Below are 24,834 nucleotides of genomic sequence, written 5' to 3'. Positions count from 1 at the left end.
ATATTTATATTTTTTCTAATCGGCTGATATATCATTGTATATATTTTTTTAAAGTCCCAAATATCAAGAATATTGGCCTCCAAAATCCAGTATCGGTCAGCCTAATGGTCTAATGGGGTCTTAGTTCAGCCCTGAACACTCCTGTTCAGAGCGATATCATAGATACGGTTGCTGCACCAGAAACTCTGTAATTGTAAGTGGATTATCCAGCCCATTTGCAGTGGCTGTGGTTGTTGCCTCTGAGTGCCAGGCTTCCAGCTTAATGGCCTTGTATTTCCATGGCTGGATTAGTGAGGGAAGCTGAGTTGTGGTTTGCACTCTCTCTCTGGTCCTGGCCAGCGCTGGAGGACTGACTGACTACACTACAGCAGTTTCATGTCAGCTATAAATTTAACTGTAAAGGGCTAAGTTAAGGGGCATTAAATGGGTCAGATATTTAACTATAACTGGATCAGCTGTGTGATCTCTGTTAATGGTGTGAGGTTATGAGGGGGAACAGTGTAAGGTTTGAAATGATGCCAGGTGTCTAAATGTAAGCCGAAAGTACAGTTGGAAGCATGCGGGACAGACTTTCTTGGGAAGCTGTGTAAAGAAAAGGGAACAGAGCTATAACGAGGATTCAAATTCCATCATAGTCATAGTCTGGTCAATTAGAAAGTTGTCTTGCATGGAAATATTTCTTGGGATTTGAATATAATTTTCTTTTCCAAGCTAAATTCCTGCACAGTTTGGTTCAGAGTCGGAGGTTGTTCATTGGACTTATTTTCCTCAGTGTCTCAGAAAGGGGTGCAAAATCAAAGGCGGATTTTGGGACAGTATCATTATGTCCTCAACAGAAAACTTCTTGGCTGCCCCAGATAAATCCTCTCACCACTGCAATAGGAAGCCAACTGCATGCAGAAACAATTGGACTTACTCAACCCTAATTGAGTCACTGGCAATGCAGTTGATTGTTCTGGTATTTAATCAATGATAAGCCTGCCAGCACTTGTGTTAGTGTGTTGTGTCCAGGTTCTCTTTCTCATTGTAAATGGGCTTTGACTTGGGGAGATTGACCTGCCAGTCTCATGAGCTCACAGATGAGCTGTAATGTCAGTAAACGATGACCTGCGAGGACAACTGCGATGTGTGAAAAGATAATAGGAAACCAGTAATTAGACATGTGTAGTGTATTATAGATCATCATAGGTCATCACTCCAAACTCTTTCTTTAAAATAAGTTTATTTCTAAGTAAGCCTGTTGATTATTCTGGTAATGTCCATTTGATTTAACAGACTTGGGGAGGAAAAGCAGAGACAGATGTGTTGAGTTTTAGCGTACAGAAAACTAGATGTGTTGTGTAACAGCAGAGTGCTTTGCTCCTGAACATCCTCTTGACTTTAGACACCTCTTGTTCTTATTTATGCCTCTGTTTGTTTTTTCCATGTTACTCAGCAACTTCTGAAACATAACGTTCTTGCCATTCTTGTTCATTTGCTGGAAATGGTCCTTTATTACAGAAACAAGCTTGTATTAAACTTTTGTTATTTTTATCACCTAGCTCATAAACAGTGCTTTTTTAAGTTGAGATTGCAGCTGTTCCTGCCAAGTTTTTGCCAGACAGCGAAATGGAAAATGAAAAGCAGGTTTGAATAAACATCAAATAAGCTTCTACCAATAGAACACAATTTGTTTAGCTCAAGGGAAATACCCTAGATGTTTCTAGACTGCCCTGTGAGCCACTGTCACTGTGACAGTGATCAAATCTTTAGCACCTTATAACCTCAATTTTGATGTATATATTTAAGCTAAAACAGCATATTATGAATCACAGACTAACATATTCACTTCTTTTTCCAGCAACAACACACTCTGGGGTTCTCTGGAGGAACCAAACCTTGTCAATGCCAATGAGTTTGAGGATCTTTTCTCCAAGGCCACGCTACAGCAGAAGAAGAAACCCCTGTCGGACAGCTATGAGAAGAAAGCCAAAACTAAGAAGGTAAATTCAGTTGCTCCACTCACATATGATGTCTTCTTTCCTTGACATTAGTTGTGTGTAAAGCGTAATTCATCGCTTATTTTTGTAATTTGATCTTGCTGCAGCCACCTGAAGGAGTTGTTAGCATGCTTTCTTATAAAGCTTTGTTTTAAAAAGGCTTTTTGTCTGCTGTCATGTTCAATGAACATGGCTCTCATCAGGTCTTCCTATAGACTGTTGCCTGCAGTTGCCAGGTCTTGCACTGGGCCAACACAGGCAGTCAGACATCAGTTCATGAGTTCACTGCTTTGTTTTTTCTGGGCAAGCCAAGCTAACTGTGCAGGATTGTAATGTAGGAGGAGGTTCAGAATTATGTTATTTTTTCCATCTGTGTATGCTTCAAAGTTGAGTTTTTAAAGATGAAACAAGTCGAGAAAAATCAGCAAAGATGTGCTCCGTGCCAGATTGATCATTGATCAACCCCCACCACCACCACCACCAAAAGATACACTTGTTGATGTCTTGTCAAATGCTGCAACTCTGCACCTCTGCTGCAGCCAGTGCCGCGTCAGCATCCTGGCTGCCTCGTGGTCCTCATTGTGGCGTCCAAGCAGTTAAAAATCGGCCAGACTGTCCCCTCTAAATCCATACACATCCCCTATTCTGATCAATTTGTTAAGGCTCCACTCTGCTCCAGAGGGCCACAGTGTGTGTGTGTGTGTGTGTGTGTGTGTGTGTGTGTGTGTGTGTGTGTGTGTGTGTGTGTGTGTGTGTGTTCTTCTGTCCCTGATCTCCATCCTTAGATCTCTCCGTTCAGTCTGGTCACTCTAAAGCAGCAAACTGTCCAACATTTGATCCAACTCAGACAGCCACATTCAGACAGAAATCCTGCCAACTGTCTCCTGTCTGGGCTTACATCAGCCTGGAAGAGGTTTGACCCCACTAATGGAAACACTGCTGAAACAAATTCCTATCAATCAAAAAACTCCACGTCCAACATATTTTTTACAGCATTTAAGGTTTTATTTAGCATTTACCTGGTACACTTGCTGGGGCTGATATCTATGTTTAGGCATTTAGTCCCTAATACTGTGATTATACAGGAGTCTTATATTTAATATAAAGGTCTGTGTTTAGAACCAGCGAGAGCATTCAGAGTCCAACTCTACGATTAAAGAGGGAAAGTGAATACGTGAAGGCATGGTTGTTTTCAGCCCGCTTAGAAGTCCAACTGACTGGAAGGGTCATCAAAATAAAAAAAACTTGTTTACGTAATAATTTTTTATCCCTGAAAGTTTATACTCTGAGTTAAAGAGAGAGAAATCATTTTAGTGAGAAATCATCTGAATCACCAGCCAATGATGGCTTCCAAGAAGTTCAGCTGGTTAACGGGTGGGAAAGAAAGAAAGGGAAGCAAAGAAGGAAGAGAAAGAGATTTTTTTTGGGGGGGGATAAGAGCAGGGATGAAGACTAGGTGCTACTGAGTTGAGGAGGAATGGTGGACTGAATGGGGGGGGGGGGACAAATAGGATGGTGAAAATGGGGAGAATGTGTAGGGGCAAAGAGTCACTCAGTCACCAAGCAGAGACTAGGGCTTGTGTTTATCTAAAATTTCAACTAAACTGAAAGATAAAAGTACAAATCCCTCAATTTTACTCAAATTCAGAAACTTCAGTATAAAAGCTTTTTACCATGCTGTTTTACTTGCTCTCATATTTAAGAGCTCTGGAGGGCTCAAGTTGGTTCCAAGTAGTATTAGTGTTAGAGCCCTAGATGGGTGCAGTAGCACTGCTCATGAACAATACATTTTCTGAAACAAGAAAATGCAAGTTTCAGAATATACCAGTTTTTGCTTACCAATCGCAGCTGTTACTTTCCAGTAAGCTATTATTTCCAGGCACACTTTGGATAGGATGTCACACCATTTTTTTTTTTTTATGTGTGCATGCACTTGTCAATGTGCTACTAAATTCACACTTTCCCAGATGCTCCAGTTTTCTTTTCAATCAGTTTCCTACAATGCCATCCCTATTTTTATGGTTGGATGCTACTTGTTATTAATTTCATGTGTTGATTATTTAAATTCATTGAATCAGGTGTTGAGATCGAGAGCTCTTTTTCAAGACTTGAGAACAAGAAACATTCATAATCAGACAACTACACAACCAACATACAAAATCAACACATATAAGATTTCTCTCTAAGCATACATGTAATTAATCACACGGTCACTTAACAGCTCTTCCTACTCTTCGCCTGATAAATCTTAAGTCTTATTCTTTGCTTTTAACAAAAAAAGGTTTTATGCTTCTAATTCGCCTCTTTAAGCATTCTTAATGTAATTCCCAGATGTTTGAGAAATGTGTGCCCAGGGCAGAGGTTTAGGGCCTCGACATGGCTGCCTTACTCTGCAGAATCTGCAGACACTGGTCTCTGTCCCTCTTCGTGACTACCAATACCAGTGGACACTCATGCAGACTACCTGCCTCCTGTCTCCGCCAGCACACACTCACTTATGCACAGAATTCACTTATAAAGTTGCAATTGAATTTGTGTATGTATCTGTGTGAGGGAAAGTGTGTTTCAATTACCATGTTTGTGTCTGTTTGTGTCTGTTTGTGTGTGTGTGTGTGTGTGTGTGTGTGTCTTGAGTGCTTGAGCACACGTCGTGTGTGGTGACGGCACGTCCTCGCGAGTCGTTATGCACTTGCTCAGAAAGTGTTGCCAGATCATGCTAACACCACACCCCTCCGGGGGCCTCTGCGGCGAGAGGAGATGAGTGGGAGGGAATGGAATGTGTGTGTACATTATGCATATGAGCCACTTCCCCACTTTACAACAACTCCACGCGGCGAAAGTTGAAACTCGGGGGATGCAGCCGATGCCTACATGAGTGAGTTAATCTTTATCATGTGTGCCATAGAAAAATCAAAGCTCTTGTTTACTCTGGAGCCCTTCTCTCTCTGCTGATTAGCATATCAAAGCAGAGGAGCTGACATGGAAGAGAGCTCTCCCACCCGAGCAGACCGGACCGGACCGGACCGGGCCAGGGGTATAATTGCAGGCATGTGGCTCCACTCCCCTGGCTAGAGGAGGCAATGAAGACAGGGCACCTATAGGATGGGGGGAGCGGAGAGGATGCGCATGTCGGCGCATTCTTGATTGAGGGATTAGGAGGGAGGGAGAGATGGATGAAGCTAAATGCTGTTGAGTTTGTATGTGTGCAAATGTGCACATCAGTAAACACAAAAATGACAATTTCCTCTACCCACATAAATCAAACATGTATCAAGTTTATACATAGCGGATCTCCTTAAACAAACAGCAGCTTTAACCGGTTTATGGGAATAACTTATGAGCAATCATTGTGCGTTTATTAAAGACATATTTGAAGCTAAGACTATGACGTGGGAGAGTGGGTGTAAGACTAACACTGCTGGGTGAGAGTGGGGTTGTTGAGTGTATCGTAGGTGGTTATTGATGGGAAGTCTTTATCCAGTTGTTATTCTAACATCTGCCTGGGTGATTCCAGACAGATAGTCAGTCAGACAGACAGTCAGCACGGAGCAGGCTGGCTGCTCAGCCGTGGCTGTGTAAACTATCCGCTCAGCTCTGAACCTGCATCACCCTGCCTTCCTCGCCTAACATCAGCCACCTGCTTCAGCTCAAACGGCTGACACTACCAGTGTCTCCTTCCATCATTTTGTTTATTTTCCTAGGCTGCTCGCTTTTTTCTCTCTCTTCTTCTATTCAAGTGTCCACAGCAGTTTCAAATGAAAGCCTCAGAGTGCCTTCAGTTTTCTTTTTGTCCACAGGAGGGAGACGTCGGCTATTGACGTCTACCTGTCTCAGCATCAGCATCACGCGACTCCTTCTGCTTGCCCAAGCTGTTTGCGTGTCTGAAGCCAAGCATCCAGCATCAGTTGTCTTTTCTCATTAACGTTACTGTTTAGGCTAATTGGCGAGTTCTGCAGCCACAGTGAGTGGGAAGGGTTCCTGGGCTGCTTTTAGTGTGGCCCGTCCAAAGTGGTTAATTAGAGGTGTTGGGAAAGCCTGGTACTCGGCCGTCTCAAGTCCTTAGAGTGGGAGATCCCCAGTGATCCAGGTAATAGAGCTAGAAGCAGCATGGCACCCACTAACGCCCTGTAATGCAATACCCACTTCTAAGGCTTCTGCTCTCCAGCTCCCACTGGACAGCCCAGTAGCCGACAACGCCATAATACCTAATGAAGAAGCCTGACACATTAACTTTTAGAGCGGGGCTTTACCTTGCCAAAACTCTCTCTGGCTTTATGGCTAATTCAGTCATAAGTAATTGTGACCATGTGTAGGCACAAATAAAAATCCTGTGAATTTATAGTTTGTTATAAAAGCCCTGCTTCTCTTTGCCTTGCTCTTCTAGACTGTCCTTTTATGGTGCCCCTTTTGCCTTTGTACTTTCACTGCGACTTGATATTTTTGATTATATCTCACACATGTTCTTCAGTAAACTGGAGGAGGTGCTTTTCTGTTTAACTTTGCTCCCTCATTGATGTAACTTGACAAAGAGTGTGTGTGTGTGTGTTTGTGCTCCGCATTTCCCAGTCGTTTGCATCATGATGATGGGTTATGACAATGTGTGTTGATTAGTCTGGTCGTTTGGGTCAATCCAGATGATTCTCAGGCTACTTAGACTGACTGGGGCTTCAGGCGCTCTGTCTCGCTTATCATCTGCTGCTTCCACAGCCAGGGGAGTGACTAAGTGATTTTTACCCAAAGTTTTTATTCACCATCTGTTCCTCAATCTGTTTTATGTCAGTGTTTGAATAATAGAATTGATAATAAACGTGGGTATGAAGATGTCTAAGGTATAATTTGGAGTAAAGTTATGAAGCCATTTTAGATAAATGTACAGAAATGATGTCGTTACCTAAGATAAGGTAATTAGTCAATTTAAGTTTTATTAATTGAAATGCATACTGTGGGCTTTACACTGAATCCCACTAATACTCTTGCAGCTTAACAATATGAATTCATTTGTTTTCTGTTTTTCCAGATCATCAAGCTGCTGGACGGGAAGCGTTCCCAAGCAGTTGGCATCCTCATATCGAGCCTGCATCTGGAGATGAAGGACATTCAGCAAGGTGAAAAATATTTTCTGTTCTGCATGTCTAGAAGCTTGTGCACACTAATATATCATTTAAATCTCTTTCAGGGAAGATATTTTTTTTAGTGATGAGATAGCGAGCCTTGCAGCGCACAATCATTTCCGACCTCTTGACAGCTACTAATTTGTAACTAGAGACACTTTTTATGGATTAATATGTGTTTCAAGTGGAACGTGAACGATATTTCCAGTTAGCACAGCGGTAAAGAAAATGCCTCAATTTGTCAAAATGTCAGACAGCAACACCGGGATTTCAAGCAGCTTTTCAGTTTTTCTGTCAGGCTGCTTGAAATCCCTCCCACAGTGGTTAAAATTAATTTGAAGAACTGCGTGGATTGATTACATGCTTGGTTGTACTGTCGAAAATGCAGGCGTGTGTGTGTGTGCTGAAGTGACTTTATGTGTGTGTAAAGACATAATATGTGTGTTGGGGACAGCGTGGATGGTCCAGGAATTGGTCCTGTCCTGGGACTGTGGCGGAGAGTGCCTGCCGCCTGCTAGTCTGAGCATGCGGCCAGCAGATCTGTTTATTGTAGCCAGTGACGGTTTCCACAAGCCTAATGGGACTGACACCCCACTAATGATCTAAGCATGTACAAAACCACCTTCCACAGTTAGCAGACACTGCACTACGATATAAAACCAGCTCAAACACAAGCCAAACATCACATAGCACCAGGACGTCCATTTTGTTTAGATTCTTTTGCCTTTCCCTTCAATCCTTTTCTCTCTGTTCCAGTGTCAGTTTGTAGAGGTGGTTTGGTAAAAAGGCCTGCTCACACCCAGCGTGAGGCTGCTTTCTTGTGCATTAATCTGAGGTGTATGTGAAATTAACTATTTGAATCTGACAATGAAGGACAGCACCTTAATAAGCACTTCTAAGGGCTCTAGTCCCTGGCCTCGCCTGCTTGCCTCCCCTTTGTTGCCAAATTAAAAGGACATGGGACATGTAATGTAATTAGAGTTGCAAGGGAGGGAGAGAGAAGGTAGCACTCTGTTTAAGGGAGAGAGGGGGGTCAACTGCACCCGCCGTAGTGACTGGGGGACCTCAAGGGCCACCATGGTTCAAGGGCAAAGGGAAGCTCTCCCCCACACACCACCTCACCGCACGCACACAAACACACACACACATACACATGTTCACACCACACATGCCCTTCCACACCAAAGCCGATGAGTGAAAAGTGGAAGGAGAGGGTGTGAGGTGGTTGGCAGGCAGGCTTTGATCTGTCGTTGTGGAGAGATATCCGGCTCCCCTCGGATCAGAGTGCTCCTGTGCACACTGGAGCAGGCCCCCCTTTGGTGTGTGATTGACGGCTGCATGGCTGAGGGACTGAATAATCCACTCTAATAAGATGTAGGAAATGGACCTCCAGCGTTCTCTCTGATCCAGACATTGGGACCACATTGACAGCTTCTCTGCAACAGGAACAGCTGGGAACCAGAATGCAAAGTATTACCTTGTTAGCTGGAAGCAGTGTGTGATTGAAAAGACTAGGGCTGTGTTGTTAAAATTGTTACATTTACCGGTACCAGTATGTACCAGTATGATACATGTTACTGATACCAAATAAAATTGCACTTTTTTCTAACTTTTTTCCAAAACTCAAATGCCTTAGTGCTTTAAGTAGCATACATGAATTTTGTCTAAATAAATACAGTATAAAATTAAGAAAATTAGGATTTCAATCCTAATTTAAGTTAATAAGACTAAAACAAGGCTATACTTTTAAACAGGAAATATAACATTCTTCCTCTTACAAATTACACGTTTAATTTATTAGCAATAAAATACATCCTTTCTCAGTTCAACACACTGCTCTATGATTTTACTTGGTCTGGCATGACCTGTAGTCTATGGTGGCTAATGTTTGCTGTGTAACTGACATTGTGCTACTGTTATAAATCAGCATCTCGTAATTGTCACGTGTGGCTACATTGGCTGTTATTTAGCAAAAGTTATCCAGTTTCGCTTTGTTTATATGTTAAGAAGCTAATTTAATATTAGCTAATGTTAGCAAACTTTTTGCTAGATTGTGCAGTGTGTCTAACGTTACTGAAGTCAGTTTGTGACTTTTCTCTACTTGTGCTACTGGTACACTACATTGTACTACAGTCATCCTGTAATAGTCACCTGTGACCACAGTGGCTTCAAAACATACATAGTTACATAGTTTCCCTTTCTCGACAACTTTTAGTTTTGGACACTTTCCGACTTCACACAATCTTGGGCTTGAAATCCTGAAGTGTGCTTGGTCCTGGTAATAGTGATTTTTGTCACATTCTGAGTGACTGATTTGAGAGCAGTAGGTGGTGTGCAGCCCTCCTCAGCTGACACCAACCAGACTACTGTCAGCTGATTCAGCAGCACTGGAGCCATCCCTCCCATCGTGTCCTCCTCCCCTCCTCCCTCACTAAACCATAAACCTGTGACACCTCCCAGACACAGAACAGGAGTCACTTTTTCTTTTTGTGCCTCTATATTCTGCCTTCCCTGCGCACTTTAGTTTTTACTGTGTGAGTCAAGCTAAACAAACATGCAGCCTGTAGGCGAAGGAGGTCAAGAAATGTCCTTCTTTTTCATATTATTTCTCAGTCTTTTGTCTAAAATCATGATCTCTGCCAACATTTTATTTACCCTTTTTTCTCTCTTCTCCCTCTTCCTTTTACTTCTTCCTGCATCCTATGTTTCGCGTTTGGCTCACCTTCCCCTGCCTCACTCTAAAAATCATTACAGTCGGCTGTGGTGGTTCTAGCTGTGGGCCCAGAGGTTAAGCAGTTTTTGGCTTTCTGTTTTGAGATGGAGCGAGGGGTTTCGTCCCCCAGTCTGTCTGCTTTCTCCAGAAGAGAGGAATGCCAGCGTTGAGCCAGCATCTGTGGTCTCAGATCCAGTCTGCCTTGCATATATCGCCCCCTCAGCCTGGCCACACTCCCAGCTTCACCACCTCAAGCTAATATTCTAAATTAGGTGTATAATTCAACTACACGGTAATTGAATGAATTGAACTGAATGTTTTGGTTGTTTTGGCACCCTGATTTTGGTCTAATATTGCTCCTTTTTCCTGATTTTGACATTAGTTTTTCATTCTCCTACAATATATAGTATGTCTTACATATAGTTTGCCATAAATATAATGTTCTATTAACCAAAGTTTAACAAAATTACAGGGCTATCATGAGTTTACGTCCCTAGTTGGAAAAACAAGTTTGTTCTTCAAGCACTTGCAGCACTTAAAAAGGCTGAATGCTTTGGCCAAGATCTTATCCATTTATAAGACTGAGTGCTTATAATGAATATCTTTACTGTTCCAGCTGTTCTTACTGTGGACAACTCTGTGGTGGATTTGGAGACCATTGAGGCTTTATATGAAAATGTAAGTAAGAAGGAACAGTCTGTCTAAGATAATAAAAACACTGAGAAACATAAGGCTGTAAAGTCATCTGACAGCTTTAAAGAAAACAGAGAAAACATCATTATTATTATTATTATTATTATTATTATTATTGCTACAAATTAGTTTTGCTATAGTATGTGGCCTATTATCAGTGCAAATATTTTTTCTTGCACTGCAACAATTGCAGTACCTATTCAGATTTCTACTGTATGTCATTCTCTTACTGAACATATTTAGCTGTATAGATATACATCTTGATTTTGGACTCTGTGTTGTGTGTCTTTACTAGAGGGCCACCAGTGACGAGATGGACAAGATAACGAGACATTATGAGAATTCTAAAGAAGATGAAGTCAAACTGCTGGACAAACCTGAACAGTAAGATCACTTCTACCAAAAGTTCCAAATATTTTTACTACTCCACGAAGAAAATGATATGTTCATAAATCATGATAAACTGTCTGTATTTATTAGAGAAATTAAGGTATATACAGGTATTGAGTTTAGTGCTATCAATATTTATTTGCCTGATATTTGACCCATTAATTTAGCTAAAGTTAAATTAATTTACATAGGTTTCTGAGATTCCACAGGACACGTCAATTCATGAAAAAAAAGGTTCCAGTATTAATAATTTATTAATTTATTTGGATCATTGTCATTGATTAAACAAGTCAAATCATTAAAATGGCATATTGGAAAACATGGCCAACATTTACACATTAGGGCATCATTTGTCTATTCCCTCAAAGTCTTAAAGTATTTTTTTTATATAATCCTCTACAACTTTGTGTGTATGCAGACATATGCATTAATGGACATTGCTTCAGTAGTTTCAGTCGGGGTTAAGTAGTCCGGGCCGGTTAATGAGGCCTGGACCCAACAGTGCCGCTCGGCCTGGCCTTCCCATTTCCATGTTTGACCAGAGCTGTCACTACAGCTGCCTGAGTCATCCCTACTCAGTGTCTGCCTCCATCAGCAGGGCCTAATCACGCAGGATGTTACCGCTCTGCTCCCCTCTGACACGGCACTGTTTACATAAGTCATCCCGCATCAGGCCAGAGCTACCTTTGATCAGTCTCTGTGTGCCGCTCGCTGCTCTCCCTCCACCCGACCCCGTGGACCTTTCAAACCCAGCCGAGCAGCACCGCTCATGACTATCAGCTGCCTGTGAACAGCAACACTGACTCAGCCGGCCTGTATGGGGGAAGCACGGTCTGCCAAGGACCTGAAATAGTTCTTCCTGTTAGACATTTTGTTTAATTCTGTCATAACACATCACACCCCATTCTCTTCCACCTCCTCCTCCCTCCTCCCCTTTTCTTTTCCAGGTTTCTCTATGAGCTCTCCCAGATTCCCGACTTTGCGGGCCGAGCCCACTGCATCATCTTTCAGTCAGTATTCCTCGATACCATCTCCTCCATCCGTCGCAAGGTGGAGATCATCTTGAATGTATGCAAAGTAAGGACATCACATCAACAAACACTGCTTCAGAAAAGTGTCATTAAGCTACGTGAATGTTTACTAACCCAAAGGGCATGTGTGTATGTATTTGTGTCAGAATCTGTTAGATTGTAATCGTTTGCGGGATGTAATGGGTCTTGTTCTGGCCTTTGGGAACTATATGAACGGAGGGAACAGGACAAGAGGTCAGGCCGATGGATTTGGACTGGAGATCCTCCCAAAACTAAAGGACGTCAAGAGCAGGGTAACACACCACTTATAATTTTACACTCAAAATCTTACCAAAGTGCCATAATTTCCTGGTAAATATTAGCTAAGTAGGCCCATGCAATCAAATCACAGTGATATATCGATATGTAATGGAAAGTATAATTACAGTCATTTCTTCCTCAGGACAATCGTATGAATCTGGTGGATTATGTTGCTTTATACTACCTGCGTAATTTTGACACGGTAAGGTTCTGACAATCAAATCCACGAAATTTTACACTCTGAAAACATCTGTTACTCAGCGCTCATATACTTTTATGTTTGCTGCGCTGTTCCAGCATGCTGGCACAGACAAGAGTGTGTTCCCTCTGCCGGAGCCTCAGGAGTTCTTCCAGGCTGCTCAGGTTAAGTTTGATGACCTCACCAAGGACATCAGGAAGCTGAAGAAAGATCTGACTGGTAGGACAGGCCCTGTTGTGCCCTGTTTTTTTTAAGTTATTTTTTTGGGCATTTTTGCCTTTATTTCGTCTCTCAGCTGAAGAGAGACAGAAAATGTAGCAGAGAGAGAGAGGGGATGACACGCAGAAATGACCCGGGTCGCTGCGGCAAGGACCCAGTCCTGCACATGGGGCGCGCGCTCTACCAAGTGGGCATGCTGGGCGCCCCAACATGCCCTGTTGTACATTCATTTTCGCTGTGGTTATCGAGGCTTAAACTGAACACCACATTGCATTTTATTGCTTAAGTCATCTTTGTGCCATTGTAAATCAGTCAGTGTAATTGTACACATTACTATCTTTCACCAAAGCAGTTTAAATGTAAATGTACATCCCCTGTACTCTTCCTGCCCTGTGCAGAGAGGCTTGTGGGTGTATTCAGGATCTTGGATGGCCTGAGGCGGCTTTTCCGAGTTTCCAGACATCCTAAAAGCGGTGTCATCATAACACCACAACCTCTCCTATTTCAGGCCCAATGACAGAACAGCTAGCCAAAGAAGCATCTACATTTCTTTGTTCTAGAGCACTTAAAAGTAGGAGCAAAATCCAAAAAGCAAATTCCAGCTCATTGAGGAAGTATCAGAGTGATAACAAGGGAAAAATAAGTAAATATGATTTTGGTGTTCTGTGCTCAGTGTCGTGGGCGCTGAGCCACTCCGTAACCCAGCCAGCCAGCCAGCCAGTCAGTCTTGGCCAGGGCCATGCGGAGGTTAAAGGCGATGCCTCCCAGTGCCCCTGGTGTCTGTGGTTATTTAAATCAACCAATAATATGGCATATGAAAGCAATTAGATATGCTCCGCAGCTCTCCCCTACCTTTTTTAGATTGTTGTTAAAGCCCTCTCCTCTCTGACCCGGGGGAAAAATACAAAGAGTCTGCTAAAGCACCCAGACCCACCTCAAGCTGTCACTCATTTATTAGGAAAAATGGAAGACCTGAGGACAATAAATGCAACATAAGGGCCCTCGTATTTGATCTCTGCTGCAGCACAGTCTGGCACAGTAGTCCTCAGGGGTATTAGCATCACAGGGCAAGCGTTGGATTCTGGATGTTTGGTGAGCTCCACCTCTGACTCCCACCATTTTTATCCTCTCCAGCCGCCTGGAATAAATATTTATGCCTGGCTATTATAAACCAGCCTAAAGAAAGCAAGTGGTCTTAATTATGAAGCTAACACAGATCACTTCCATCCACATTGTGAATTGTGTCTGACACCAAGAGGATAACACTGAATCACTCTTTGGTTTACTCTCTCTGTTTGACTGAGTCAAGCAAGGCTGCCTGCCCCTCACCTGATCCTGAGGTGGCGACTGCAGTGTCTTGCCCTCCAGGCTTGGGTCAAAGGTTAGGGGACTTGGTGTTAGCCTTCAGATATTCATCTCTCCTAGCTTAGCCTCCTCCTCAGACAGAATTTCTCTGTGCGTGTCAATGGGTGCCTCTCACACAAATCTAAGCATACTATATTTGAATCTGCACAGGAGTGTTTATGCAGACGTAATGACGCTTTTCTGCATGTGTGTGTGTGTGTAGCGTCTAGTCATCAGTGATGCTCAGGAGTGGGTCCCCGTCCGTCTTGGCTGCCCTCTTCTTCACTGGCTTGTGCAGAAACATGATCCTCTTTTGATGGGGCTTCCTGTTTGGGGAGAGGGTGATGACCTCTCTCTGTGCTCCTCTCAGGGGGAGAGGGATGAGTGAGAGGCCACAAGGACCTAAACCTACTGTAGGACTTTCAGCTCCCATAAAGACTAATATCTTCTATACTGCTTCTGTCTCAAATCATGTATAGCAGTGTAATTATCTTTGGAACAAAGCTCCCAAACCAAAGATTATGTTTATCTTTAAAAAAACCATACAACTTCAGCTCTATGACAAGGAGTTGCTAATCAAACTTGGAAGATTACCATTTTCAGACCGGTGAGTACCTACTTAAAGATCCCTTTAACTGCCGCGTAATTGGACTGGACAGAGAGGCATGGACACTACCGAATGAAATAGGATCAAATAAAAAGAAACAGTCAGAGCTCATTTGCTGCTCAGGGGAGTTTAGTGTTTCACAGAAGGCCTAGCCCAGGTTAGGTATTCATCACCGTGGTAAATCAGACAGTGTCCTGATTTTAAATGGCCTTTAATGTCAGGTTAAGGCAGGGCCTTTAGCCTGAGCTCTGTTTTACGATGGAGGCTCCGCTCGAAACGGCAGAGTGAAGTCAGCGTGCTGAAGTACAGTCGCCGCTCGTCTGACCAAACGAGACAAAAGTAATGCTAAATGTTGGGATAGTGTCATTGACTGGTTGCAAATGGCGATTCAAGAAAAGTCTAATCTGACAATGACAATTACAATGACATTTAGCAGTGTCCAATCATAGCATCAGCCATTCTCTCATGAGGTGAGTGATTTTGATGCTGCCAGCATCCACATTTTAACAAGGGTTAATGCTCCACCTCATATTCTAAGTCCTGATGTTTCTACCTGTCAGCACGGTATTCTCCAGCAAAAATTTAGGAAAAGGATTATAGTTTGAAGGATACGGGTTGATTTACGTCTCCTGGCTGGCCTCACCGAGGGGGGAATAGTAAGCTTCAGCCCATAGAAAGGGGAGCTAGAAGTCTGACAGTCTGCTGCTATTGGACATAATTGGGGATCAGTGAGAGAATTCGCTTTCGAGGTATAAATAACTAGAATATGCCAGCGCCAGAGCGCTGTACTGGTTTAACCTCTGATGAAAGGTAAAAAAGTGAAATATTTTCTTAAGTACCTCCAAATGTACCTCCATGTTTTTTTTTACAACAGCTTAAGAGTTTACCATCTGATTCTACATACAGGTATTTGTAAAACTGAAAAAAAAAACATTTGAAATGAGTTAGTGTAACTGTAGTTCAGCTGGTAGCTGTTCTTTTTTTACAATGTGCAAAACAAAAAGGAATCACCTGTGTATTATCACACGTTTCTCTGTCTACTAGTTTGCTCCCTCCGTGTTTATTTTTAATAATGATCCAGAGCTACAGAGACAGGAGGTGGCGGGGCGTTATGGCCACATTTCTGTCTGAGACAGAAACATTCATCAAACAGCTACTTCCCTCATCTTGTAGTGCTCCACAGGCTCCCCCCATCCACTGTTTTAAGCCTTTTCTCTAATCCACATAAACACAGTTGTGCATTGTCTTGGTGTGCTGTGATTTCCTGGTAGCTGCAGTGGGGGCTCTTGCTTACTGTGGTTAAAATCATAAGTACATATTGACATCAAAGTCACCCATTTTCCAAACCACACAGGGTAAATCCTGGAGCAGAAGTCTGGCTTTCTTGTTTGTTTTTCTTCCCGTGTACCCCTCCCTTACCCACAGCTTGTTGTCATGTTACCTCATGTTACGCAATAGCTAGTCGACTCTCTCCCGTTCGGATATGATGGATTGGGCAATGATTCCTCTGGAGATATATATGCATGTGCCTCAGATTTGTATTTATTCCCACAGTATGGCATACTGTACCTGTGGCTCTGGCTGAATGTGTTTGCACATGGAAGCTCAAATCTGGCTCAGGAAAAGCTCTAATTTCCTCTGGTTTAATACAGTGAATGAAAAACTTGTTAATGAATCTGTTAATGTCCATCAAATGACTTCTAGCCGTACAAAAATTCACAGTCCTCTGTTCAGTGATTCGAATTTCCTCTTGTAGTAACAGATCGGTGCTGTGGCTCCCATCATGATCCTATCTGTCTGTGGTGGGAAACGAGTCCTCTGTGGCTACATGACTGGACAGAGAGCCTGATGGGACAAACTGTGCCACCAGCAGCCGAGCACTACAACTGTAGTGTAGTTGTTGTTGTAATCAGCTTTGTGTTTCCTCACTGGTCACAAACAGAGAAGGCAAGCTATTATAACAGTTAACAATAGGGGGTGATACAGTGTACAGTGAAAATGTACTTACTTACTTGTAATATCAAATGCTGCTTAGAAATCAAATGCTAGTTAGAAAGTAGTTTAGGTATCTAAAATGGAGTTACCGCTGATTAAATTATCACTTACAATATCTAAAACTACAGTTCTAAGCAGTCAGAGGGTCTTTGTAGATAGATCTTATGCTTAGGGTTAGGCTTATGCCTATCATTTTATTTTCTCCATATTTATTCAGCCCATCAAAGCAGAAATTGTGTACAATTACATGAATACAAACATTTAATATAAACTTTAGAAAAATACTTGACTTTAAAAAACTTAACACTCAACACACATTTTGGCTTTATTTGTGACCAATAAAGAATTTTTAACATTCAGCCAAAGGCCATGATGTTCTAAGGTCTTCAGTCTAATGATACATGGCGTCAGTCATTTACTTGCAGGAGAATCCTCCTTTTGACTTTACTCCTCTAAAAAATGTATTATCACTCCGAGACAATGTCTCAAACTCGAGATTTTAGTTTTTATTCTTTACAGCTGCTGTGTTTTTGTGGGCTTCCTCTTTGTGGTCTTTGCTGTCTGGACCACATTTGGAAGAGAGCCGCCTCTAAATTGTAGACTTGCTGTTTTGAACACTGTTTTAATGGGTCCTTTTGAGTTGGGGGATTTCTGGTAAGGAAATGTGGTTTGTCCACACAGGATATTTTGGTTGTCATGTTTGTATGGTTACTGTTTTTTATTTTAATAACTGCCGGTTCTCACTATCCACGAATGTAAAATGTGTCCTGGAATCCAGACTGTGAGACTGCACATAGTTACTCCTCAATTTTAATGCTCAGACGTCGTGTTTCCTGTCTGATTTATTAAGACAGCCAATAAATAAGATGTAATAGACTTGAGTTTACCGAGCTGCAGGTGCAGCAGCTCCACGTGCAAACATATGAGAGCCAAAGTCAGATCTAAAAGCGGCGACGCAGTGAAGTGAGACAGTGGTCAGACCTGTTAATGCTCTTGTTGTGTTGCAGAACTATTTAGCTGTGCAGTCATAAGCAAGTAAAGGTATTTATTGCAGCCATTAATGACTTACAGGTTGGAGGAATGTGCCAAAGTTCTCTCACCAGGCATCTGTGTGTATAGTAACCCAGGCTTACAGTTAAGGGGAAATGGAGAAGGTTCGGCTGGAACACGCTCAGTCACGGCTGTTTCCTCTGAGCTCGTGTGAGTTGGGTCATTTGGCAGCGCACAGAAAACCCATCCACAAACAGCAAACACATCTGCTGCACTCACAGGCACCATATTAAGACATCAGAAACAGCAACACGTAAAACAATATTACTGATTTGTAAACCATGGGATTATCTTCACTATTAGTATCAGTTGAAATGAGTGGATCAAGGGGGGAAAAAACTAAATAACTTCAATACAAATAAAACTATAGTTTCATGTTTAAAATTCGAATTGAATGCACTTTATTTGAAATGAAATTTTCTTTTCAGTCCTTACGTTAAACCCAGTTTTGTCGTCGTCTGTCATCTCCAATATATAACACTAAATATTTATGTTTTTTGGGGGGAATAAGACAAGACAAAGTTAGATATTTTAGCCTTTTTTACTTAAATGAACATCTCTTACTATGAAGACAGCCCAAGCTTGTTCCAAGTGATCTTCTCTTTCTCCTCGCCGCTAATTTCCCAGTGTTTAACTACACCAGGTTATTAATGAGTTTTCTTAGTTTTTAATTGTTTTATATGCCTGAATGATATTTTCCTCCATTCACTTTATTAAGAGGCATTTCCACCAGTTATATCATTCATCATTTCCCTCCGTTCTCTTTTCTGCTCCCTCTACCAGCTTGTGAGAAGGACGTGCAGAAGGTGTGTGCTAACTCGTCAGAGGAACACCTCCAACCCTTCAAGGAGAAGATGGAAGGATTTATCTCTGCTGGTGAGTCAAGTCAAGAATTGCCTTTTTATGTGTGGCAAAACTGTAGAGACAGAAACATTATGGAAACATTGTTCCACTTATGATTTACTGGGTATAAATATATATCAATTTTGCTCTTCACTTTCTAGTTTTTACTTTACTTTTACTTTAATTCCAAATGTATGTAAATAAATGTCCCCTAAATTATGTAGCTAATATCTAGTTGATGAACATTTTACATAATATTATTTGGAAAAATTCTCATGCACACAGGCGTTGGTGCATATGATTTAGAAACTGAAAAGTGCAGTGCAAAAACAACTCAGCAATGACCCTTTGGCACCAAAAGACAGCAACCCCAACCCCAAAAGGAAATCATTGATTAACGTTTTAACAAAATGTTTTAAATTACTGATTGTAAGTACTCTTTCACTGATTATAATAACAAAATATTGTCTACCCCTGAGAAAATTGGAGTTGTGTCAGTCAAGAGGAGGCACAAGTTGAAGAAGTTTGCCCTCAGTCCTGCTCATAAGCTGGCCTGGCTCAAGTTGTGAAGGACCCCGAAGAAAATTCCCAGTGTCTTCAAAGATGAAACATTAATTTGGAGGATTTACAGCCGAGGAGATAGTCATGAAACCGAGCTTACAGAGCTAGAAAAGCCCCGTTTTCACGCAGCATGGGACCTTTAAAAAGAGGAAGGTATAATTATGTTTTTTGCCATGTCAGACAGTCAGCTGGGTGGTGCAGAATCTGCCTCATACGAGTGTATGTATGTGTGTGTTTTTGTTCTTGCTGGGAGAGGGCGTCTTGGTGCACTGTAAGACCGCATGAGGACAGGAGTCTACAGGCCTGTAGAAAGGATCACATTGCCTCTAACATGGTTCTCATGTACTCTCAGCTGCCATAAAGCTGGCAGGACATCTCTGGCTGCGGCCTTGTAAAGACTGGCCAGCCTCAGTGGATCAGACCTGGGGACCACCGGGACAGGAGCAGAGCTTCCCTGACACGCTCTGATCATCTCGCCGTCTGTCCCCTTACTGACCCAGACACTGATGCTGTCCTGCTCTCTTCCTTCCAACCTCTTAATATAGAAACCTCCATTGCTTTTGTTATGCAGGAAGCCAGCGATAGAGTGTAAGAATTTCAAGTACCTGCTTACAATCTCTGTCCCGAAGGCTTTGCACTGATGCCGTTGGGCAAGAATACTTAAATATTTTTGTGCACCAGCTATTGATAAAATCCTGTCTGACTTGGTATAAATATGCAGGCAGCTACTTGTCTTGGGCTACTTTTTTATCTGTACAGGGCTATCTATATATACTGCAGCCTGTGGACTGTTGCTCTAAAAATCAGCTGATAATTGTAGATCACAGTCCACATGAAAGACAAGAAGAATACTGGAGCACACTGTTCTTTCTTAAAGGGTTGGTTTGCACAAATTAACAGCAGGCTCTCTTTCTAGAATGTCCCTGCTACTCCAACAGATCCACAGAACTCACTGTGAACAGGTTTCATTGGAACTATTTTCTACCAAAGAAATAGTCACTACGAAAATTGTACACTGTGAGATCTATGGACTGTTTAGAGTGACTGGTAACTTTCTGGACTTTAAATTTTTTTAAATTTATTAGTTTATTTATATGATAGTTTAAACAGGACATGCAGACAGGAAACGTGGGGAGGGAGAAAAAGATGGGTATGATATGCAACAAAGGTCCCCAGGTAAAATTGAACTGGGGACAGTTCAGTTATATGCTAAACAACTTAAACTGCCAGGCAACCACGAGGCCCTTTTGTGTTGAAATTTTTAAATGTAATAATCAAAGCTGTGAGCACCACAAACAAAATTCTGTTTACCTCCATTGTATTGGTATGGTGGCGTGGATATCTCAACCCCAAAACTATCTGCATGGCTAGATGCCACTAGAGGCAAATGACAAAATATGCTTTCTGTAATTTGGGTGAAACAACCCTTTAATTTAAGGACTTGTGTTTTGATGAAATGTGAGAAATGTCCCTATCACACAAGGACTAGACTACATTAAAGGACTAATTGACTGCATTACTTGCAGCAGGGCACAGAGTGGTGAAACAATAGGCTCACTCTATCATAAAGGAGTCAGATGAGGTATCTCAGAGGGAGATTGTAGCCATATGTTTGCGGCGCAGAGTGAAAATTTATGTTTGAAGTACAATTCCTGAAAAGATGTTTGTTATTGCATACCGATTCTGTATTCTTGAAATGAAAACGTGCCATGACAATGTTCTAGTTATCTTATCCACCTTAACTACCTCTGAGTGCCAAAGTGTCCTTTGAGCTTCGGTCAGTATCACAGAATATTTAAAACCATTGTGGTTGCCACTGGCTACAAATTGTCATTGGTTTGCGAAGGCACATCTTGAACATAAACTTTCCAGTGGAATACTTGTAAACCTTTCTTTCATAAACAGAATTCCTCGAGCTGTTGCCCATTGCTTTCGGGAGGAGCGGTGTATAATCATCGTTCATGATGATTCCATGACTTCAAAAGGCAAAACAAAGCAACAGTTCTCACATCAAAGAGCGGCTGAGGCTCTTAAACTCTGACTCATCAGTGATTGAGTGAATTTCTCACCCAGGTAAACGCTCAGGAAGCTGACTGCAGATGCATGTGCCTGACGCATGATTTTAGATATTGAAATGAACCGTTAAGAAACAGTGTGGGGAAATGCGTTGTTAGAAGCCTCAAAATACAAACTGTGTAGTATAACTTCTTCCTCATACAAGAGGATCAAAGTATACCAGTGAATCAACAGATAAAGACTTTGTACTGAGAGTTGTGTTTCTGAGTAGCACTGACCCATAACTCAGCCTGTGGAGAAGCTCACAGTGGAGCCTGCAGGTGAACCCAAACGCCCTGCGCTCTGCCTCTTAAACTTGCCTTTGTGATCTCTCCCAGATCCCACAGGGGATACTTTCGAAACCCAGTGATCCATTCTCTTGTAAGGCTGTTCCTCTGCTTGTCCCGTCACTGCTTTTGCTCTGGTTTTGAGCCAAGTCCTCTACTTTTACGTAGTGTTAATCTGATCTTGTTCACTGATTTTCTGGAATGTGCCTTTGTAATTCCCATACAATTTGTTTCTCTTTCTACCAAGACCCTCTTATTCAGAACTATTCTCTCAGGTTAGGTTAAAAAAACAAACAAAAACAAGAAACCGGCCTCCCAGATCATACCGTGTTGGTTTCAACATCTAATCAACCACCTTTCTGTTTCCCTTTTTAATAGGAGCTCTTTGAAACCTCTGGGGATACTCTGACAGGCATATTTTTCGTGTTGAATACAAGCCATGACTAATTGAAAACAAATTCCTGCTTTTAATCTCAGCTTGTGTAAGTCTCATTCCACTGGCTTTCTTAGGAAATACATGTGTATCATCACATCCGTGCGCTTTCTTTGTTGCCAGTGAGTCAGACCCTAATAACCAAAATTCCACTTGTTCAGAAGACTTTGAATTACGCAGACCAAGTAGAATTTGCAGATAACAACTGTCCAAGGAACCTGTTTTTGATGAAGCCTTCAGGATGCATCTGTGTTCAAATAGAGGTGGTGTAGGGAAACAGAGAAGGGATGCTTTATGGAAATCCTCAAGGTCCTCAGCATCCCTCTTAGACTGCTTTCCATCTCTTTGTTATCTAGCTGCTAGGTATAGCAGCGGTTTGGAAAAGTGTGTCAGAGTTTTAAAGCCCTAATTTATTGTCCCTCTCAGCATGCACATCTCATAACTTTCTGGTTAGCGACTACTGGTTTCATGTTTACACAGGGAGCGGAGGAAGAGAAACTTCACACATCCTCTCTCTCTGGGCCACTCTCTCTCTCTCCCTCTCAGCCTCTCGGCTCCAGTGCCACCTCTGCACAGTCCCACCAGAGGGGTACCTCAGGCGCCAGTCTGACCCCCACTGAGACTAACGCCATTGGTCACGGCCCCTCTACTCCCCCCCCCCCTTCTATCCCAGACATGGCCACAACCTCCCTTCATTAGGTTTACCTCAGCCCCCTTGCCCACATACATGTAAAAAAAAAAAGAGAGAGTAAAAGTAAAAGGAGGAGCTAAGCTCACCTTCTCCCAAAAGACCCCCAAACCTGCCTTTGAACAATTTTTTGGAGACTTCCCGCTCTTAAATCTTCAAGTAGGAAAGGTCCCCCATCATTGTAAAAAGGATGAATCTGGAAAAATGCAATAAATCTGAGATCACAGGCACTCTCTGGCCCTAGATAAATTCTTGCACCTCGGCCTGGCCCGCCGCACACATCTGCCTTGCATTTAGACACTTTTACATGGCAGGAGTCCACAGGAGCCTCCAGTTCCCAAGCCCCTCTGCTCAACCCTGCTTCAGCTCTGCTTAGAACAAGCACATGTATATCCACAGACACACACACACACACACACACACACACACACACACACACACACACACCTTTGCAAACAGACCACCACCCCACGCCCAGGCGTCACAGGCTCACACTCTCATGCGTCAACACACAGAAGCACGTCAAACTTTACAATGTGCTTAACTGTCACTTGGGTAACATGCTCGCTGCGTCAATGACATCTCAACCCAGAGCCCTTTTTCTTTTCTCCTCAACTGACAACTCTAAGGGTGGCTAATGAACACAGCGCCCCCCTCTGGACTCCACCGGTGACCTGGGATAAGTTCTCATTGGCTTTCAGTGGAAACATTTGGTTATCTAGTTCACCAAAAGCCCATAATCTACCCCATGATCAATCGTAATCCAATATTTTCTCTTTTTTACAGCTCAAAAGGACCATTCAGCTGAAGAGGACCGACTCAGTGCAGCACAGAAAAGGTAGGAGACCAACCTTAACAACCCCAAGCCGAGATGCATTTTATATTATGAATGACAGATCATGTTTGGATAGAAAATACTTATATTTCCTGTGGATTTCATCCCTCAACAAGAGAGTTCTGCCAAGTGTTATGGATTGCAAAAGTCACATAGCAGTTTTGAATTATTTAGCATGCTTCACATAGATAACAGTATGGTATCTGATAGCACTAATGCTTGCATTTTGTATAGTTGTTTACAGTTATTAGCACCAGCTGATAGAGTTTCTGGTAAGATCAAGGATCTTCACAGTATCATGGTTCTCTGCCTTGTTGAGAAATTCAGACCAACTTTGACTAGACAGGGATTGTTGCATGTGATATGGAAGTGGTTTATTTTAAAAATGCAATATTTTTAAGTATCTATACACCTGTGCTAACGTCTAGCCTTTTGCAATTTGTATTAAAGACAAATAAACAAGACGCCCATGCTCACCAGAAACAGCAGTGGATTTCTGGATATCGTGTGGCATATTGTATTTTGAGCCTGAACACCCTGTTCTTCCTCCCCTGCAGTTCCTATCATTCTTATCTGCCATGTTTTGTGCAGAAGACTCCCAAGAGTTTTCTGAGAGGCATCTGATTTATAGGACGTAAGACACACTGGCAGCCGCTGAGCTCGCTGTCTGAAATCATATCTGGAACATTTCATATTTGGAAAAGATGGTGGAGTAGACAAACAAAGCAAATAGATTATTTTTGCCTTGTTTGGATAGAGAGCAGAATTGTTTGCTTTATATCGTAACTCTGCCACTTCCAAAATAAATCATGAAAGCACATAAAGGAGAAAGTAAAAGACGGCGGACGCAGGAAAATGGAAACTATAAACAATTAGGAAGTTGATTGCTTTGGACAAAACTATAACTCAGCGAATGGCTCCAAACTGTTCTGTTTCATGTTGCTGTTTTTAAGCCAAGTGAATTGCTGAGGGACTACTGCACCTCTCGCTCTCTGTCCTGGCCCCTCACCCCGCCCTCGCCATATAGTGATATCTCTATCCGCTAAACTGGACTGACACGTGTATATGTGTGTGCACCCTCTTGTGCATGAGTGACACCACTGTAATGAAGGCGTTGAACTTGGAGGGGAATATTGATCAAAAGGGCCCCGCAGCTGACAGCACCTTTGCCTTTAATGAAGTTTTCCTTTAATTTCATCTAAAGAGGGGGGCTGGCTGACTGGCGCTAGGTAGAGCAGGAGGGAGGAGGGTGGGGGCTCTTTCTCAGGTTCCCACAGAGCCACCTCGTAAAAGTGACACGCTGTTGATGAATATGGGCGTCAGCAGGCTCACCGGGCCCTGGGTGGGCTCTCACATCTGCGCTGGATGAGGGATCCTCACACAAACACGCACAACAGCAGCAGTCGCCGTAACATTATGGCTCGGTGTTAATAAAGGAAATAGACAACACATCCTTAGTGCTACCTCATACCTCGGCCTCTGCCTCATGTGGAGTCAGTGA

The 24,834-nt window shown here is 42.5% G+C and overlaps 1 protein-coding gene across 1 annotated transcript in view; it reads left to right on the top strand.

The window, feature by feature from the left end:
- The window catches only part of LOC122861414 (formin-like), a 39,854-nt gene that overhangs the window by 7,792 nt on the left and 7,228 nt on the right, over positions 1–24,834 (top strand). The window contains exons 5-14 of the mRNA XM_044165779.1: positions 1,841–1,982; positions 6,997–7,084; positions 10,420–10,481; positions 10,792–10,880; positions 11,834–11,963; positions 12,064–12,210; positions 12,360–12,419; positions 12,515–12,635; positions 18,415–18,507; positions 23,285–23,336. Of these exons, the coding sequence (XP_044021714.1) occupies positions 1,841–1,982; positions 6,997–7,084; positions 10,420–10,481; positions 10,792–10,880; positions 11,834–11,963; positions 12,064–12,210; positions 12,360–12,419; positions 12,515–12,635; positions 18,415–18,507; positions 23,285–23,336 (984 nt within the window). The remainder of the gene's footprint in view (positions 1–1,840; positions 1,983–6,996; positions 7,085–10,419; positions 10,482–10,791; positions 10,881–11,833; positions 11,964–12,063; positions 12,211–12,359; positions 12,420–12,514; positions 12,636–18,414; positions 18,508–23,284; positions 23,337–24,834) is intronic.

This window comes from Siniperca chuatsi, linkage group LG15 (genome assembly GCF_020085105.1).
Source record: "Siniperca chuatsi isolate FFG_IHB_CAS linkage group LG15, ASM2008510v1, whole genome shotgun sequence".
NCBI lineage: Eukaryota > Metazoa > Chordata > Actinopteri > Centrarchiformes > Sinipercidae > Siniperca > Siniperca chuatsi.
Note: the sequence above shows the minus strand (reverse complement) of the source record. Positions and strands in the feature narration are given on the sequence as shown.